This window comes from Schistocerca nitens, chromosome 7, assembly GCF_023898315.1.
Source record: "Schistocerca nitens isolate TAMUIC-IGC-003100 chromosome 7, iqSchNite1.1, whole genome shotgun sequence".
Classification (NCBI taxonomy): Eukaryota; Metazoa; Arthropoda; class Insecta; order Orthoptera; family Acrididae; genus Schistocerca; species Schistocerca nitens.
In genome coordinates, this window is record NC_064620.1 from 385,910,504 (window position 1) to 385,931,174 (window position 20,671).

The 20,671-nt window shown below is 41.8% G+C and overlaps 1 protein-coding gene across 1 annotated transcript in view; it reads left to right on the top strand.

Moving 5' to 3' along the window:
- Positions 1-16,305, top strand: part of LOC126195254 (uncharacterized) — a 273,114-nt gene extending 256,809 nt beyond the window's left edge. The window contains exon 10 of the mRNA XM_049933780.1: positions 16,201-16,305. Within this exon, the coding sequence (XP_049789737.1) occupies positions 16,201-16,292 (92 nt within the window). The 3' untranslated portion in view covers positions 16,293-16,305. The remainder of the gene's footprint in view (positions 1-16,200) is intronic.
- The last annotated feature ends 4,366 nt before the right edge of the window (positions 16,306-20,671 follow it).

Consider the following 20,671-nt stretch of genomic DNA (forward strand, 5'->3'; position numbering starts at 1 on the left):
TGCTAAATATTGACATACATCTTATTCAGCATTCTCTATTATCACCTGCCATATGGGGTCGACATTAATGGCTATTATCTCTTGCTCACTTGGTCCAACAGTTGCGTCTGCCATGAAATCTTCTCTTACAACCTGGGAGATGGGTGAGGATAGGTGATGATGGCCTTCCATTTCTGCAGTAGGATCCACACTCAGGAGCAAGTCATATCTCTTTTGTCTGATGCTTTCCCTATTCCACTTCCTCAAGGCACTGGAACAATTTGATGAATTCCTCTGTGGTTGTGACATCCTTTTCCAAAAGAGCTTGGTACATGTCTTCTGTGAATTTTTTCATAAAGTGTGAGATTTTGCTGGATTCTGTCATATTCGTATTCACAAACCACTGCTAGGCTGTCCCATTGAAGTAAAAGTACAAATGTATCATATCATCCCACCTGTTGTATTTGGTGACTCAGTTGAAACCTTCCAGCCATGTAGTTGGTCCTGATCAGTGTCTTTTGAAAACAGTGGTGAGCAACTGACTTAATTCTGTATTGCAGCACTTCTAGGGGCAACAATATTTTGTAAGAGAAATAACCTTTTCTGTGCCAATGATCAAACACATAGTACCATAGATGGTAGGGATGGATGGTAAGTTTTTTCCTTTAGTCACAAAAAATTCATTTGATGTAAATCAGTACCCTAAATAGGCAGTCATTCTCTTCCTAAAGAGTGAAACATAGTACAGTAAGTGTGGTTTGAGCTGTTTGCAAATGGAAGTTAACTGTGATATGAATAAGGCCTTTTACCATTTCACCACTGCCATGTTTAGCAAAGTCTTTGCTCCACATGTATATCTACAGCAGATCACAATCACTAATATTTTGGTTTTTCAGTAACTACAATATTGCAAGCCTCATGTGTGGTGATAAAATTTTCTTATTAGCATGTGATCTAATCTTAGAGTCAAGTTTCTTTGAAAATGGAGTTGTAGACACCTAAAGCCTTCCACTGGTGTTATTCCTTAGTGAACCCTGATCAGTATGTTGTATTTTGTAGAAGTCAGTGAGCACCAGGTCTGGCCATTCTTTGTAAACAATAATGCAAAAACACTATAGGGAAATTTTGTTTAAGGCTAGGGCCTGTTTCGTAAATAGATATGCACTATTACATAGTGCCAAAAGCACAACTATCTCTTTCAGAATGATTATTTCACTCTGCAGTGGAGCATGCACTGTTTTGAAAATACCTCACCAATTAGAACTTTCTGCTGGAGGGAGATATGAACTTGGAACCTTGCCTTTTGTGGGCAATGTTCTTACCAACTGTGGTATCCAGGCACAGCCCATGACTAACATTCACAGTTTTACTTCTGGCTATCCAGCATATTTTGTAGGACTGTCACCCCTGGAAGAAAGGATACTGTGGAGAAATGGCTTAGCCACAGCCACAAGCAAGGGAAGTTAACCTTTCACTCTGGAGAGCCGTGTGTGCTGTTTCAGAAGATTCAAAGTTGGAGTCCTGGTCAGGCACAAAGTTTTAGTGTGCCAGAAATTTTCGAAACAGTGTACACTATTTTGTAGTGTGAATGATTCATTCTGGAAACAATCACTTAGGCTGAGGCTAAGCCATTTATCAATAATATCCTTTCTTCCAGGAGGCTAGTCCCATAAGATATTCAGTACAGTTTCTATGAAGTTTGGGAGGTAGCAAAGAGATACTGGTGGAGGTAAAGCTGTGAAGTTGGGTCCAAATTTCTCTTCTTTAGAAACACTTTCCTTGCCATTGCCAGTCTACATTTTATAGCCTCTCTACTTCACTATCGTCAGTTATTTTGCTCCCCAAATAGCAAAACTCTTCTACAACTTTAAGTGTCTCATTTCCTAATCTAATTTCCTCAGCAACACCCAATTTAATTCAACTATATTCCATTATCCACGTTTTGCTTATGTTGATGTTCGTCTTATATCCTCCTTTCAAGACACTGTCCATTCTGTTCAACTGCTCTTCAAGGTCCTTTGCTGTCTCTAACAGAATTACAATGTCATCGGCAGATCTCAAAGTTTTTATTTCTTCTCCATGGATTTTAATTCCTACTCTGAATTTTTCTTTTGTGTCCTTTACTGCTTGCTCAATATACAGATTGAATAACATTGGGGATAGGCTACAACCCTGTTTCACTCCCTTCCAAACTACTGCTTCACTTTCATACCCCTTGACTCTTATAACTGCCATCTGATCTCTGTACAAATTGTAAATAGCCTTTTGCTTCCTGTATTTTACCTCTGCCACCTATAAAATTTGAAAGAGAATATTCCAGTCAACATTGTCAAAAGCTTTCTCTAAGTCTACAAATGCTAGAAATGTGGGTTTGCCTTTCCTTAATCTATTTTCTACGATAAGTCATAGGGTCAGTATTGCCTCATGTGTTCCAACATTTATACGGAATCAAAACTGATCTTCCCTGAGGTTGGCTTCTACCAGTTTGTCCATTCGTCTGTAAACAATTTGTATATTTTGCAGCCGTGACTTATTAAACTGATAATTCGGTCATTTTCACATCTGTCAACACCTACTTTCTTTGGGACTGGAATTATTATGTTCTTGAAGTGTGAGGGTATTTTGCCTGTCTAATGCATCTTGGTTACCAGATGGTAGAGTTTTTTCAAGGCTGGCTATCCCAAGGCTATCAGTAGTTCTAATGGAAATGGAAATGAGCTTTTGGCATCATTGGCTGGGCGGCCACTTACGGGGCAGGTTCAGTGACCTTGGTGCAGGTCTTATTACATTTGACACCACATTGGGTGACCTGCAAGCTGGATGGGGATGAAATGATGATGAAGACAACACAACGCCCAGTCCTTGAGTGGAGAAAATCCCCGACCCAGCCAGGAATCAAACCTGGGCCCTTTAGGAAGGCAGTCTGTCACACTGACCATTCAGCTATCGGGGTGAACAGTAGTTCTAATGGAATGTTTTCTACTCCCAGGGCCTTGTCTCAGCCTAGGTCCTTCAGTGCTCTGTCAAACTCTTCACACAGTATCATATCTCCCATTTCATCTTCATCTACGTTCTCTTCCATTTCCATAATATTGTCCTCAAGTACATCACCTTTCTATAGACCCTCTGTATACTCCTTCCACCTTTCTGCCTTCCCCTCTTTGCTTAGAACTGGGTTTCCATCTGAGCTCTTGATATTCATACAAGTGGTTCTCTTTTCACCAAAGGTCTCTTCAATTTTCCTGTAGGCAGTATCTACCTTACTCCTAGTGATATATGCCTCTACATTCTTACATTTGTCCTCTAGCCATCCCTGCTTAGCCATTTTGCACTTCCTGTCCATCTCATTTTTGAGATGTTTGTATTCCTTTCTGCCTGCTTCATTTACTGCACTTTTATATTTTCTCCTATCATCAATTAAATTCAATATTTCTTCTGTTACCCAAGGATTCCTACTAGCCCTCATCTTTTTACCTAGTTGATCCTCTGCTGCTTTCACTATTTCATATCTCAAAGCTACCCATTCTTCTTCTACTGTATTTCTTTCCCCTGTTATTGTCAGTCATTCCCTAATGCTCTCTGTGAAACTCTCTACAACCTCTAGCTCTTTCAGTATATCCGGGTCCCATCTCCTCAAATTCCTACCTTTTTGCAGTTTCTTCAGTTTTAATCTACAGTTCATAACAAATAGATTGTGGTCAGAGGCCGTCATGTCTGTCCCTGGAAATGTCTTACAATTTAAAACCTGGTTCCTAAGTCTCTGTCTTACCATTATATAATCTGTCTGAAACCTTCCAGTGTCTCCAAGACTCTTCCATGTATACAACCTTCTTTCATGATTCTTAAACCAAGTGTTAGCTATAATTAAGTTATGCTCTGTGCAAAATTCTACCAGATGGTTACCTCTTTAATTCCTTACCCACATTCCATATTCACCTATTACTTTCCCTTCTCTTCCTTTTCCTCCTATCGGATTCCAGCCACCCATGACTATTAAATTTTCGTTTCCCTTCACTATCTGAATAATTTCTTTTATCTCATCACAGATTTCATCAATCTCTTTGTTGTCTGCAGAGATAGTTGGCATATAAAATTGTACTACTGTGGTGGGTGTGGGCTCTGAGTCTATCTTTGCTACAATAATGTGTTCACTACACTGTTTGTAGTAGCTTACCCGTGCTCCTATTTTTTTATTCATTATTAAAGCTACTCCCACATTACCCCTATTTGATTTTGTATTCACCTGACCAGAAGTCTTGTTCCTCCTGCTACTGAACCTCACTAATTCCCACTATATCTAGCTTTAACCTATCCATTTTCCTTTTTAAATTTTCTAACCTACCTGCCCAATTAAGGGATCTGACATTCCACTCTCTGGTCTGTAGAAAGCCAGTTTTCTTTATCCTGATAATAATGTCCTCCTGAGTAGTCCCTGCTCAGAGATAGGAATGGAGGTCTAGATTACAAGCAAGAAATTTTTTTAGAATAAACGGCCACCACACCTAGTGTTGAGGGAAGTAGTATTTCCAGCATCAACAGCAAAAGCAGTGAATACATCAAAAGTAAATCTTCTGACAGCAGCAGCAGCACCTGGACCCACACGAAGTAGCTCCATGACCAGGAAGCCATAAAAAAAGTACCAAACTTTTGGATACCCAGAGGTAGGGAAAAACCAGTATAGCAACTAGAGTAATAGATTCAAATAGATTCAATTTAAAAATACTGCATCAAAATGTTCAATATGCATCCACCAAATCAGAAGATTTAGATGTGTTATTAGCAGCTGAAGTGCCCAACGTTTTCATAGTGACTGAGTATGATTTAAAGGAGAATGAATTGAAGGTCTTCAATCTAATGGGATAAAAAAATGTAGCATATTACTGCAGAACTGTACATATACGTTGGGGAGTAGCAATATATGAAGGCAGCAAAGCAGGGGATTGCATTCTACAGAAGATCACAAACTATACAGAATTTTGCTTTGAATCAGCAACAGTACAAATAAAGTTCATGGAGGGGAAAATGCCTTGTATCACCTAGCTCATGCATTGAAAGATTTTTACTGGAAATTGATGTGCTACTGCACACACTAAGCATTACACTTATGTAATAATAGGTGGTGACTTAAATGTAGATATGCTTGAAGTCAGTGGCTACACAAGACGTTTTCAATACATTATAGGGACATACAATCTCCGGTTTCATGTAAAAAATCCAACAAGACATACCGAAACATATAGCACATTAATAGACCATGTTCTTCAGGTTATCTTCCATTCAGAAGGCTGTTGCACCAAGCGACTGTTATATTGACTTGTAAATAATAGATTTCAGCTATCAGTCATCATTTTTAAATTTTATTGGCAGATCTAGATTTCAGCTAGAAACTAGTCATTCTCAATGCACTATCATTTTTGATCAATGCGTGTAATGCCTGTTGGTTGGGCTTCATCCACAGTTAATTGAATACTCAATATTCAATGAACAGGGACCCTAGAATTCCAGGAAGCTTATTTTATACTGGACTACCATGTAGCATCAAGCATATAAAGGAACTCAGCACCTTCAAAAGAAAACTCGAGCAACACCTCATCTCTGGATGCTGGTATAAGATGAAACAGCACTTGTTGGAAAATCCATAGATCAAATATTAGTTGGAATGTCAAATTTTCCAGAAAGAAGGAAAAGGAAAACAAAGAGTAGTACCAAAATTACATAAGAAAACATGCAGACTAAGCTGTAGTGTTGCAATAATGTATAAATGTCTATACAGTGAGTGAACTAAAAAAGTTCATCTTCAGTTCTTCTAAGTGTATTATTTGTTATTATTAGCAATATGACAAAAAAAATTACATTGTAGATTTTCCCTATGTGTTCTAGATGGTTGCATAAAACAATGCAGGCTATCGTATATCACTGAGTAAAAATATTATCAGAAAACATTACTACAGAAATATTTCATGTATCAAATTACAAATTTCCAAGAAATTTCTTGTTTAAAAAGCAGCTAGAGTTTGCAGGGATCCCCGCTCAGAGATAGGAATGGAGGTCTAGATTACAAGCAAGAAATTTTTTTAGAATAAACGGCCACCACACCTACAATCAAATTAAGCTATTTTCATTGTATATGACAATATATTTTTAAAATTTTGTATTATAGCTATATGAACCAAGAAATAAATCAGCACACTTAATTTTTATAGGCATGATTTTTAAATATGTTTGGTGAGGTATACTTTTAGTATTCTCAGTAATTTTTTACCCAAATACCTTGGAGGCCATCTTGCAAGTAATTTGTGGGAACGTAGAACCACTGACTCTACCCCACAATAATAACAGTGCCCTACCGCAGTAAGAACAACTGTATCTTTGCCAGCTCAGTTCTTTGTAGTACGCGCACTATGCTACACACATTGTGTATATGCTTCGAGAACAAAAGTATTCATAGTAAGTGACAGGAGTGCAAGTGATCATTTATTGATGTAATTACGATACCTGCTCCCCACTACCTACAGTGGTGATGCTGCTATTTTCTTTTCAACCCTGTCATGAAATACAGAGCTATACTTGCGCTGGCACACCACCAATCACTATGGGATACAAATTTTATGCTGCAAAGAATACAACCCATACTGATGCTTCATCACCTGGCATCGCTACATATGATTTATTTGTGCATCTATTTGGTGTTCTTGCTGATTCCCAGATGCTACAACCAGTGCAACTGTGGGTCTTGAATGGTCAACAATGTTCTCATTGTTTCAACAACTGCTGAACCAGGGCTGAACCGCCACACACCAACAGATGGCTTGCGGAGTATGGATGTAGATGTAGATTATTACCTCTTTCCAAATGGACGAACACACTAAATCGCAAATCAAGAATGATGTCATCAGTGAAGGTGGTGAGATGAAGCCTACCACTCCCTTAAGTAACTGTGCTACATCAACAGTGACCATACATGGTGAACAATGGCTTCCTACCACTTTCCCCATCTCCCACCTTAACAGTATTATTAATATACCGATCAGTTGAAGTGTTACTGAACTACACTGCACTCATTTTCATTCTACTCGGGGTGTACTTACATTCTGTGTGCAATGTACCAGATTATGGACACCCTCCAGACTACTGCAATTGTTGACAAACTATCTTCACCATACACGAGCCTTTTCCACTGCAGAGAACCAATATTTAAGGGTTATTGTGGACAAATATGTCTTACAAGTTCCCTTCCTGTACCAGACCATGTTTTTCCATGGCTTACATCTAAACTTTACGTTCCACATTATACCGTATGTCATGCAGGTGATGTCACATTTGCTGCGGCCATGCCACAACCAACGTCACTCATCATGATGATGTCACACCAACGATACCGGCACCACACTCTAGGCCACACCTGCCACATGACACCACTCAACAAGCAGGAACACTGTGTCTATCTGCAACAATGAAGGGTTTTCACACCTCCTGACCACAGCATATCAATACGGCGAGCCTGACCTCAACTGCAACCCATGCACCTTGGGAACACAAGGAATACCTACAACACCTGCCACAGTGAGTGACCTACTTCAGTGTGCCATCTACCATGATTGCCACCAACCAGGACTCATCCACCATGCTGCATTCCTTGGTACCCCACTATGACACCGCCCTCCATGACACTTATGTACCAGCTATGACACCCATGCCAAGTTTCACAATAATTGGTCATGACACCCCCATTACCGACACACCTACTGTGACTACTGCGCCCCGACACCAGCTGCCGCCTCTATCAGCATCACCAGACGGTCTTCACAACCCTCACCATGTACTTTACACAATTACAACCACTGGACACACACCAAATTACACCTGCTACCACTACAGGTCGATTCTCTACAAGTATGGCTCGATTCTGTGAGTGCATGTTGCAGTCAGCTGGGATCACAGATGACCATGACAAGTTTTGGATGCTTTTGAACCACCTGCACACCTACACCAATCTTATTAGTGACCCCCTATTGCACATACCAACCACTGATAGATACGAGACAGCAAAGATGCTCATACTACAGTGCCTGTCATGTTCACCTGAACAACAACTCCACCTAGACATTGCTGACACATTGCTGGGTGATGATCCCCTGTTGATGCTTTGTTTCAGGTTACGCCTCAGAATCAACAAAAACCTCTTACCAGATCATGCTTTTTGGTCACTATGGCTTCTCAAGCTGCCTGCAAGCATAGGCCTACAGACAGCTATGCTAATGTATGAGGACAAACCACCAGAAACTTGGTTATGCCTTGCCGATGGGATTCTTGCCATCACGCAACATCATGCTTTGATAAACGCTCACATTGGCTCCAGAACTGACGTCAACACCAGTTGCATCTACAGCCAGCCTAGGCCAAATGGCACACTGACCACACCCACAGAGATGACCATGCAATGCTTACTGAGCAGTGCCTGGCCAACGGACTGTTGCCGAGTTGCTCCAACCTCAGCCAAGCCCTTCGACACCACACCCACAGCAGCCTCGCAAGAGTCTGCTGCAGCAAGGCATACCATTATGGACTCCAGCACCACATTTGTAGTGAAATGTGAACAACCACCTGCCACATTCATGCCTGGCCATCAACCCTTGCCTAACTGTCACAACAACTCACCTGGCTGGGATGCTGCGCCTACACAGCTGCACCACACCTGCTGATTCCATGCACATTTCGGTGCTGACGTGCACTGCTGCAGCTACCCAAACTAGTACAGTGGCCTGACACAGGTGCATTAGGTTACTCCCCTGCTTCAAGCTGCCTTGCTATGAAACATTTCAACACTCATCATAAGCCACGTCTACATTCTAATGGCGTGCAGCTCTTCGTCTATGACAACCACCTTAAACATACTTCCTAGTCAACACAGGCACCAATGTTAGCATGCTGCCACCTCAGCTGGCACCTGGAAAATGTATGCAATCTGCTATACAACTACGCGCTGTAAATAATTCAATGATTCTTGTGATAGGCACAGCCTCTATCACAGTTCAACTTGACAACCACACCCCTCTCCCATGGATGTTATCCATGGCTGACACTGTAGAGGCAGTGTTGGACACATTTTTTGAGACATTATAATCTTCTACTGGAGCTGTGTAGGGCCTTACTACTACATCACAACAGCTGTACACTGATCAATGGAGTAAAAAGTGACCACCTACTGAAGGATGAGGCTCTGCCGCCTGCTCCTCCTAGCTTACTGTACCTCATGCTAAAGTGCCAGGCATTACTTGAGGAGCTTAAAATCATGACTACAGTGTACACTGACCTCCACCACACCAATGCCAGTTTATGAGCAGCTAACAAACAGCTCCATAACAACTGCTCTGAGCTCACAGTACAACTGCACATCACACAGCAACAGCTGTCATCACACCAGCAACAATGAGAGCTGCCCACCCAAGACACCGCCAGGCCTTCAGAACCACAGGTCAGTCTATTGCCTCTTACTTCTGGTGACGATGAGCCCCGTGAGTGGGCCATGTGAAAACAGTGATATTGCTCTTGCAAGCAGGTCAAGTGTAAATAGTGATATTGCCTCCATGAGCAGATCATGTGCTCATGCGCTGCTCCACATCAGCCCCATAAAAAGATTTACATCTTACGCAATAATACTGTGCACAGAATTAATACTACCCCTAGTTCACTGGTCTGATGCGCACCCCACTGTCTCATCCCTCACAAACTAAAGGTAGCCAAGGCTGCGATTGAGGAACTGTTATGTGAGGACACCGTCGGACAGTGCATGGACCTCACCGAGTGCTATGAGAATGAAACAAGATAAAACATGGCATCTGTGCAGGGACTATAAACATTTGAACATGTGCACCATCATTGATAGTTATCCCATGCCCAATATTCAGGACTTCTCCCAGGAACTGGCTGGTGCAACCATCTTTATCATGATCAAAAGTGCTTATTCTCAGATCCCAATGGCCATGGAGGACATCCCAAAGACGGTAATAATGACACCATTTGGCCTATTTGAATTCCTCTTCATGCCCTTCAGACTAAAGAATGCAGCCCAGACTTGGCAACAGTTTATTGATGGCTTGTTTTTTTACCATGCTCTTTCACTATTGTTGTTTGGACAAGGCAATTATCTTCTCACAAACAGCTCAAGAGCATGTGAAACACCTCTAAGCGGTATTAGACAAACTAGCAGAGCATGGTGTTGTGGTCAATGAGGACAGATGGTAGCTCTGGCAAAAGTGTTTTACATTCGTAGGCCACTTCGTCGACACTTTGGGCATCCGTTCCATCCCAGTAAAGGTAGACCAAATCCATTACTTACCACCCCTAATGGACTATCAAGAGTTGCACCTATTTTAAGGGTTATTAATTTTTACTTGAAACACCTCCCCATTGCCACAGAAACACCTCTGCCACTCAGAGGGTCACTCTGCAGCAAAAACACATTAGGCAAATGTAAGCTTACTTGGACTCCTCATGTTCAAGCAGCTTTCAAGAACATAAAAACTGAGCTCTCACAGACCACCACCCTGTTATTCTCATTGCTGGACACCCATATGGTTATAATGGCCAACACAAGCGACCAGGCAATTGGGGCGGTGCTGCAACATGAAGTCCCTGGTGCAACCCTACTCCTATGGTTTTTCTTGCTGAAACTTATCAGCACCCAAAAAATGTAGTCAACCTTCGACCTTGACCTTTTGACAATATACGAGGCAGTTTGGTACTTCTGAGATGATACTGAGGGCCAGCTTCTTACTACACAGACCACCGCCCTCTGGCTGATGGTATTAAGAACTCGCCAGCCTATACCTCCCCTCGATGTTTCCACCACCTGAACTTGATTTCACAATATACACTCCTGGAAATGGAAAAAAGAACACATTGACACCGGTGTGTCAGACCCACCATACTTGCTCCGGACACTGCGAGAGGGCTGTACAAGCAATGATCACACGCACAGCACAGCGGACACACCAGGAACCGCGGTGTTGGCCGTCGAATGGCGCTAGCTGCGCAGCATTTGTGCACCGCCGCCGTCAGTGTCAGCCAGTTTGCCGTGGCATACGGAGCTCCATCGCAGTCTTTAACACTGGTAGCATGCCGCGACAGCGTGGACGTGAACCGTATGTGCAGTTGACGGACTTTGAGCGAGGGCGTATAGTGGGCATGCGGGAGGCCGGGTGGACGTACCGCCGAATTGCTCAACACGTGGGGCGTCAGGTCTCCACAGTACATCGATGTTGTCACCAGTGGTCGGCGGAAGGTGCACATGCCCGTCGACCTGGGACCGGACCGCAGCGACGCACGGATGCACGCCAAGACCGTAGGATCCTACGCAGTGCCGTAGGGGACCACACCGCCACTTCCCAGCAAATTAGGGACACTGTTGCTCCTGGGGTATCGGCGAGGACCATTCGCAACCGTCTCCATGAAGCTGGGCTGCGGTCCCGCACACCATTAAGCCATCTTCCGCTCACGCCCCAACATCGTGCAGCCCGCCTCCAGTGGTGTCGCGACAGGCATGAATGGAGGGACGAATGGAGACGTATCGTCTTCAGCGATGAGAGTCGCTTCTGCCTTGGTGCCAATGATGGTCGTATGCATGTTTGGCGCCGTGCAGGTGAGCGCCACAATCAGGACTGCATACGACCGAGGCACACAGGGCCAACACCCGGCATCATGGTGTGGGGAGCGATCTCCTACACTGGCCGTACACCACTGGTGATCGTCAAGGGGACACTGAATAGTGCACGGTACATCCAAACCGTCATCGAACCCATCGTTCTACCATTCCTAAACCGGCAAGGGAACTTGCTGATCCAACAGGACAATGCACGTCCGCATGTATCCCGTGCCACCCAACGTGCTCTAGAAGGTGTAAGTCAACTACCCTGGCCAGCAAGATCTCCGGATGTGTCCCCCATTGAGCATGTTTGGGACTGGATGAACCGTCGTCTCACGCGGTCTGCACGTCCAGCACGAACGCTGGTCCAACTGAGGCGCCAGGTGGAAATGGCATGGCAAGCCGTTCCACAGGACTACATCCAGCATCTCTACGATCGTCTCCATGGGAGAATAGCAGCCTGCATTGCTGCGAAAGGTGGATATACACTGTACTAGTGCCGACATTGTGCATGCTCTGTTGCCTGTGTCTATGTGCCTGTGGTTCTGTCAGTGTGATCATGTGATGTATCTGACCCCAGGAATGTGTCAATAAAGTTTCCCCTTCCTGGGACAATGAATTCACGGTGTTCTTATTTCAATTTCCAGGAGTGTATTATTGATGTCTGCTATGTACAGGGAGCATAAAACTAGGTGGCTGACTACCTCTCATGACTCGCTGACAAATAGGCACACCTTGACTTCAACTTACTAGCAGAGGCACAGGCAACTCAGTCTAACCTCCAAAACCTACTACCTGGACACACAGTGGGCCTCCAGCTCAAGCAGTGCACCATTGCAGGCACAACCAAACTAGTTTGGTGTGATGTATCCCATGGTAGGCAACAACAAGTCATCCCAGAGAACTTCAGGAAGACAGTTTTCAACCTCCTCCACAACTTGTCTCACCCCAGAATGTGTCTGACACTGAAACTAATATTGGAACATTTCATTTGGACTAACATTAAATGGGACTATGCTGCATGGACAAGAGCCTGCATCCAATGCCAACAGGCCAATACAGGACGTCATGCCCAACCACCCTTCGGGAAATTCCCCATCCTGAAAGGCCTTTTCCAGCATGTCCATATAGACCTTGTGGAGCCACTCCCAGATTCAAATGGATACAAGTACATCTTGTCAGCCATAGACAGGACAACTCGAGGCCACACCTCTGACTGATCTCTCGGCTGACATCATTGCCTGAGCTTTCATCACAGTATGGATTGCATGCTTTTGCTGCCCAGAGAACCTGATAACTGACATGGCTTGCAGTTCAAGTCAGCTCTGTTCTCCAAGCTCTGCCACCTCTGTGGGTATCACTCTATGATGGGTATAAGACTATGATATGTCAGCCCTTGCCATCGGCAATTGGACAGTATGTCACAACATACACCAGTCACTATGCTCAACACTTGTGGGGGGAGGGGGCTGTGTGTGGACGTAGACCCACTGGCTCTAACCCCCCCCCCCCCCCCCTTTCCCCCAGCAATACCACTGCTGCTGCTCTAACACAGCAAGAATAACTGTATTTTTGCCAGATCAATTTTCTGTAGTAGTAAGTGATCTATGCTATATGCATTGTGTGTATGCTGCAAGAATAAAGGTATTTGTAGTAAGTGATGGGAGTGTAAGTAATTATTTATCATCATAATAACCACACTTGCTCCCCACTACCTACAAATTTTTCTTTTACAGTTTGGCCAATCTTGGTATAATTGCATCCTGTATTTAGCTGTAGTAAGTAAATAGACGTGAGGTGAAAACATATTGGCCCTGTCACTTCTAATGATTCCCACCTTTACTGCTGTTAATGTTAATTACTTTATGAAAATAAAGTCACAAAATTTGTATGAGAAATGAGTTGGTTTGTTCCACAACTATCCAGTGCTGTACTGTAAACAACTGGAGCATTAAAGGGGGATCTTAGTGTCTGAATGAAATGGTAACTATTAACTGTTTAAGATCTTAATAACTTTTCTGTTGTAACTCATCGTAGTTTCTTCTTCTTCGAGTAGGCTCACTGGTCTAAGGGATTCTTTATGTTAATTACAGTAGGATAAAATGTTTCCTAACTGTCTTGCATATTAATATTTGATAAAATGCTTGTGAATTTCTAAGGGACCAAACTGCTGAGGTCATTGGTCCCTAGACTGACAAACTACTTAAACTAACTTAGACTGACTTATACTAAGAAAAATTCTAACACCACACCTGAGGGAGGACATGAACATCCAGCAGCAGGGGCCGCACAATCTGTGATGTGGCACCTCAAACAACGTGGCCATTCTGTGCGGCAATCATAATTGAGAAGTAAAACCAGAACATGATACTGCTCACAACAGAACAAAACAGAGCCTAGATAACTGACCAACTTTAATGCACAGGGGGGGGGGGGGGGGAATAATAAAAAAAATAAATAAATAAATGCTCGTAATGCATCGAAACTTGAAAATGATAGTTACATGTTGATTTTTTACATTGAAACATACAATATTTATGTCAGTAACATTTGATGACATTTACATTGCAGAAGGTCTTTGAGTTAGAATTTAATATTTACTTAAATAGTAATGATAGTATATTTGAATCAATACATAAGTTTCTTTCAAAATCAAAGTGAACATAACTTTTCACATTTCAAAATGCTTTCTTATTATACATTTTACTGTATTTGTAACTAAATGAAATAATTTTCTGTAATATATTGAACCATAAAAAAGAAAACAGAAACTCATTTCTGAAGTAGTTTTGCATATTAAGTAATGTGTTTGTCTTACTGTATCAGGAACTACAAGTATCTGTGTGTGTTGAATAATCAGATTGTATACATCACACATTTCATTTCATGGTGGAAACAGAGTCATTGACCAATTCCATTCACACACTGTAATGTGTGAAAGAATACGTTGTCACTAACCTCCCCTTGACTACAAACTGGTTTGGAACACCACTTCTTAGGACAAATATGTTGATAAAATGTTATCCTAGGAACCACTTATGTAGGCCAACAAGATGAAATACTATTCATCAGATCACAAAAGGCAGTCCAATCTCTGAAAAATTGAAGTAAATAAATCACACAGCACTGAGAGCAGAGCTAATCATACAACCCATTGGTGCCAGAGAGAAAGAGAGAGGGAGAGAGAGAGAGAGAGAGAGAGAGAGAGAGAGAGAGAGAGAGAGGAGAGAGAGAGAAATAAGGAAAGTTATGGCAGAATGAAAACAATTTAGGAGTAAAGGAGATCCTTCATTAAATGCTTTCTCTGGAAACTACATATACCTGATCACTTCAGGGATGCCCTTATTGAAACAGGCATTATTGACCATGAGGCAAATGTTGTAGCAAATGATGTGCATAGTTTATTAACAGACATAAATTCCCCTTGTGATTGAGGTATAATCCTCCAAAACCCACATTGGAGGGTGTAATACAGATAATTTGCCCGGTTACAACAATTTGTGTTTTCAGTTGATGTTCAAAGTGGCACCTGTCAAGCCCACTGAACAAGGTGGTACAGTGCACTCTGAACTAGTATTTTGAAGGACAATGGCTGAAATCTGCATTTGACCATCCTGGTTTAGTTTTGCCTTCATTTCTCTAAATTAACCCACCAAAATACTGGGATGGTTCCTCTGAAAGAGCACAGCTGATTATCTTCTTCGTCTTTGGAACAATCAGTCACAATATCGATCAGTTCTCCCTCATGACTTGCCAATACAGTAAAATGAGTGCTTTGTCAGTCTTCAAAGACTTTATATTCTCCAACTTTTTGAGGTATTTTCTAACCACATTTGAATCTTTACTTGGTTTGTTTGTCACACCTATTTTGAGTTGATAACTACACAGTTCTGCAACAGCAATCTGAGATTTATATAATAGCTCACAACCACACAAAACCACCACAAACTACTTAAATGACCCCATTTATATATCTTATTGCGACAGCTGTAACATTTTTTGTTTTTCATTTTTTTGCTGTGTGAATGACACTTTACCCCCCCCCCACACACACACACCAGTGCAGCTACATTGAGGCTAGTGAACACAGTTTTAACTGTTTTAGTGATATATCATTCTATATCAAGCTGCTCATCTTCAAACGTTGTCACGGGAAGGTAGAACAGTTAAATACTGTGGAAAGTACCTTTATAATGAATTTTAGGAACAGATACCAATCCATTACTGTGCAAAATTTTGGCCACCAAAAGAATTCTTTTGTTGTTACCTACATTTCTTTTATGAAACAAACTGATAGTCGTTGGCCACTCACTTACATTGTCATGATTTCTGACAGGTTACACCACTAACTGAAGATGAATAAACAATTCACAAACATTAATATCTGAATTATTTCTAGATGGTTCCCTAAAACCTTTTCATGTTTTCTTTGAACATCCTGGAAGTCATGGCCTAATCAATGACACTTCCAGTATTTCTTTTGTCATTGATGTTCTAAAATCATGTACATTATATCCTGCACTTGTGAACTTGTCTTTGTTTTTAATGTATAGTTACAGTTTATTTTACCTTTACAGCTGCTCTTGTTTACCTACCACATGTAGCAAGACACTCTGTAAATTTCGAGGAATTTGAACAATACTGTGGAATCAAATCAAGAAGAAACTAAGAGAGAAGCTGCTATAAATAATTAGAGACATGGAAGTAAATGTTTATTCATGTACATCATTTATGTATATAATTGTTTTAACAATACACGAACAACTTAATAAAGAAAAGAAACAAGTCTTTGTAATGCAGATAAGCTTCACTGTCATGTCTGTGTATACTTTATTTTTAACATCCGTTAATTAAATCTGTTGTCAGCATACATTCATTTTTGATTGTTTTATGTACATAAATGTTTCTATGAATGACTAATAAGAATATGAAATGTACTTTTTTGGAATGTAGATTAATATCGCATTGAACAACAATAAATTAATACTTATTTTTGATCACTTACAGAACTGAAATGAAGAAAACAACAATTTAAAAAGGAAATCAAAGATAAATAACTCATATAATATACACAAGGAAGGTTTTACAATGTGCAAGTGCACATTGTTCCATAAAATTTCTGGTATGCACCCACATTAATTTCACTCCTTCTTCTCATATTTTGGCTGTATACTGTACAGCCTTCTTCAGAGCAAGCCAGATGACTGATGTTCCAGCACTTGCACCCTCCTTTTAAACCTGTGGCCCGCGTCACTGTGCATGCGACCAAAGATACACAAGGTGCCTGCGACATTGACTGGTGGCAAAGAGGTGGAACATATGCATGAAATTAAGTCTGTGGCTACAGGATTGGTCCATATAGTGATATCAATGTATCACTTTGAGCTGCACTGTTGGCCACGGTCTGCAGTTTTAAAAGTACTGAGCAACTGCTGGAGTGTCAGTCGCCTGGCTACTCTAAAAATGGGTGGGCAGTATTCAGAAAAAATAACAGAAGAGGAAATGAAATTTATGTGGCTGGATACCAGAAATTTATGGAACAATCATTGCCCCACAAAAATATGAAGGTGCAGATGCAAGTGTTCCAGTTGTCTCTCTAAGAGCCAAGAACATGAGCTAATCCTTCTAATACAACAAGCTTCCATTTCAGAATAACTCCTTCGTGCAATAACATAAAAATAAAATCACTGAATACATTATTAGTTAACATAATCCAAATTAACAAGAATGTAGGAAATGAAGACACTTCAAGTTGCAGACAGGCACAACTAAAAGATACTAAAATAAAACTTTTGTCCACAGCCTTCATCAGCAAAACAGACACTCACACACACACACACACACACACACACACCATTCATACACACAACCAAGCACCCTTCATGCACACATGGCCACTAACTCCAGCGTCTCAGGCCAGAACGCAACTGTCATGTGGGATGCAAGTAGCAACCTGCAGGGGGCAGGCAAGCAGAAGGGATAGTAGTGTATGGGTGGGGAGATGGGGAGAGAGATGAGATGAACACTGCTTGGTGGAGTGTGCGGGGACTAGAATACCAACACACGCAGTGTGAGGAGGTTGTGGGGCAGGGAGGTTGGATTGAAAGGAAAAAATAAGGAGATGAGCAGGGAAAGATAGGCAGATGGATTGGCAGAGGGCATCAAATAACCAGGGTCAGAGATGAGAATAGGGGGGGGGGGGGAGATGATAGGACAGAGGGGGTTAAAACTGTAGGGCAAAGGGTGTGGGGATAGTATTTACCTTAGGTTGAAGCCGGGATAATTACAGGAGCGAAGAATGTGTTGTAGGGATAAATCTCATCTGAGCAGTTTAGAAAAACTGGTGGTGAAAGGAAGGATCCAGATGGTTCGAGTAGTGAAGCAGCTATTAAAATCAAGTGTGTTTTTCTTGGCCACATGTTGTGCCACAAACGGTCTATTTTGCTCTTGGCCACAGTTTGGTGGTGGCCATTATACTGGTGGACAGCTGACTGGAAATCATATCAATATAAAAAGATGTGTAATGACTGCAGCAAAACTGGTAAATGACATGGCTGCTATCACAGGTAGTGCAGCTCCTGATGGACTAGGATAAATCAGTGACAGGACTGGAATAGGAAGTGCTGGATGGGTGGATTGGGCAGGTTTTATACCTGGGTCTTCCACAGGGATGTGATGGGTATGGCAAGGGGTTGGGATTGGGAGTGGCACTGGGATGGACCAGGATATTGTGGAGGTTGAGTGACTGGCGGAAAACGATTTTAGGAGGGGCAGGAAGTATCTCGAGTAGGAGTCCCTCTTTCAGGGCACGATGATAGGCAATCAGGGCCTTGGGAAGGATGTGGTTCTGTTATTCCAGTATGGTTTGGGGTTGGTACTGGGTGATGAAGGGGCACTCATTTGTGGCTGATTTTTGGCGGTGGTGTGAGGACTGGGAGTGTGAGGGGAGATACCTTCCCTTCAACTGAGAAGTCGTTATGGTTTGGGATAAAGTTAGTAAGGTGTGTGAGGAATGGGGTAGTAGGTTTGGAGTCTGAAGGACTTTGGGAAAAGTTGTTTTCTACTGTGGTGAGACCATGGGCGTGTGGGATATTAGAGCATAGGGAGGTGGTATCAGCAGTGACAAGTAGGGATCCTGGAGGTGAAGGGGTGAGGTTGGTGTAGTTTCAGTGAAGGAAGAGGTTGGTGTCCTTTATATGTGAGGTTAGATTATGGGAAGTTGGTTGGAGGTGTTGGTCAATGAGCGCTAAATTTCTTTCAGTAGGGGCACAGTAATCAGCCACAATGTACTATCCAGGATTATTGGGTTTGTGGATTTTTGGGGGTGTGTAGAAGGTGACTGTGCAGGATGTCATAGGAGTGAGGAGGGAAATGGATTCAGAGGAGATGTTCTATGAAGGACCTAAGGCTTTAAGCATGGATTGAATGTAGTATTCGACTTCTGGGATAAGATCACTCTGGCAGATTTTGTAGGTGGAGGAGTCAGATAATTGGTGGAGGCCTTCAGTCAAGTAGTCACTGCAGTTCATAAGAACGGTGGAGGGACTTTTGTCTGCAGGTAGGATGATTAGGTCAGGATTTGTTTTGAGGTTGTGGATGGCTGTTCTTTCTTCTGCTGAAAGGTTGGTGCACTACTACCTCTTCCCCTTCCCTGCCCTCTCCTGATTGCTGCTTGCATCCCATACAATAGCTGCATTCCAGCAGGAGATGCTGGAGCTGACAGTCATGTGTGCATGAGGTATGCTTGCTTATGTGTATGAAAGGTGTGTGTCTCTCTTTTATTGTTGAAGGCAGTGGCTGAAAGTTTTATGTAGGTGTCTTTTAATTGTGCCTGTCTGCAACTTAATGCCCAATCTTCATGGTAAATAGCAATCTGTTTTGTTCTACACTGTTGATATTCCTACCTGGAGATTCCATTTTTTGATTTTGCCAAACGGTTTCCTCCATCCTGCAACTCTTTGATGTTTTCCTTTGTTACTCTTCACTGTAGCATTGCTCTACTCAGTGTCCATTCTTTTTCTTCTTTACTGTGTTTATTCACTGCTTTCCAAACCACATCTACTTCTGAGCCACATTGTATCAAAGGGTGAAACAAGAAGGTGCTTATGAAAAAGGATACTGTGATGCTCTCGTCAAAAACAGGAAAGTTGAACAATTTGTTGTGTAAATGTTGTAATAATAAGGTGATGAAAGGAATCTTATGTGTTATGTTCAATTACTGGTTACACGAAAGGTGAGCCAAAGTAAACTTAAAATACATTAGTGATGATTATTTATGGACATGTCTCAGCTGTTTACATTTCAAAACACCAAAACTTGAAAAAGAAGTGAAAACAAAAAGCAAAATTATCAAGATATTACAATGTGATATTGGGGTGTTGAAAAGTGAAGTCTTGACTCTAAAGCAAGAAAATGATAATTTATTACGAGAAAAAAGAAATCAGTGTGTCCAAAAACAGTGAAACAAAGACAAAACAACATTGTGACAATTTGCGTCTATATACTAGCAGTGGACCAATAAACATCAAAACAATGACTCCAGATAAAGACAAAATGATAAATAACATAAGTAAAGTAATAGTGTTGGCCTACAGCCATGGTCGTGGACTAGTGGAAATTTTCAACCAGACAACACAACTAAAATCAACGGGTATTACTAAACCAAATGCCCCATTTTCTGAAGTAGGGAAACTAGTACAATCTGCCGATTGTACCAGTCTTAATCAAAATGATTTTGTTGTATTATTAGGAGGGTCAAATGATGTATATAAAAATGAAACTGAAAAGGCCATACGTAGTCTGAAAAATGCTTAAGCCACTTTACTCACACAAAGGTGGTAGTATGCAATATTCCACATAGATATGACTTACCAAAATGGTCCTGTGTGAACAAAGAAATTGCAGAGACAAATAAACATCTGTTAGTAGTATATAAGCATTTCAGAAATGTGGTGACTATAGACATTAGCAATATTTGTCAAAGATTTCATACTGTGCATGGCCTACATCTTAACTTTTTGGGGAAACAGGCGATAGCCAAACAAATAG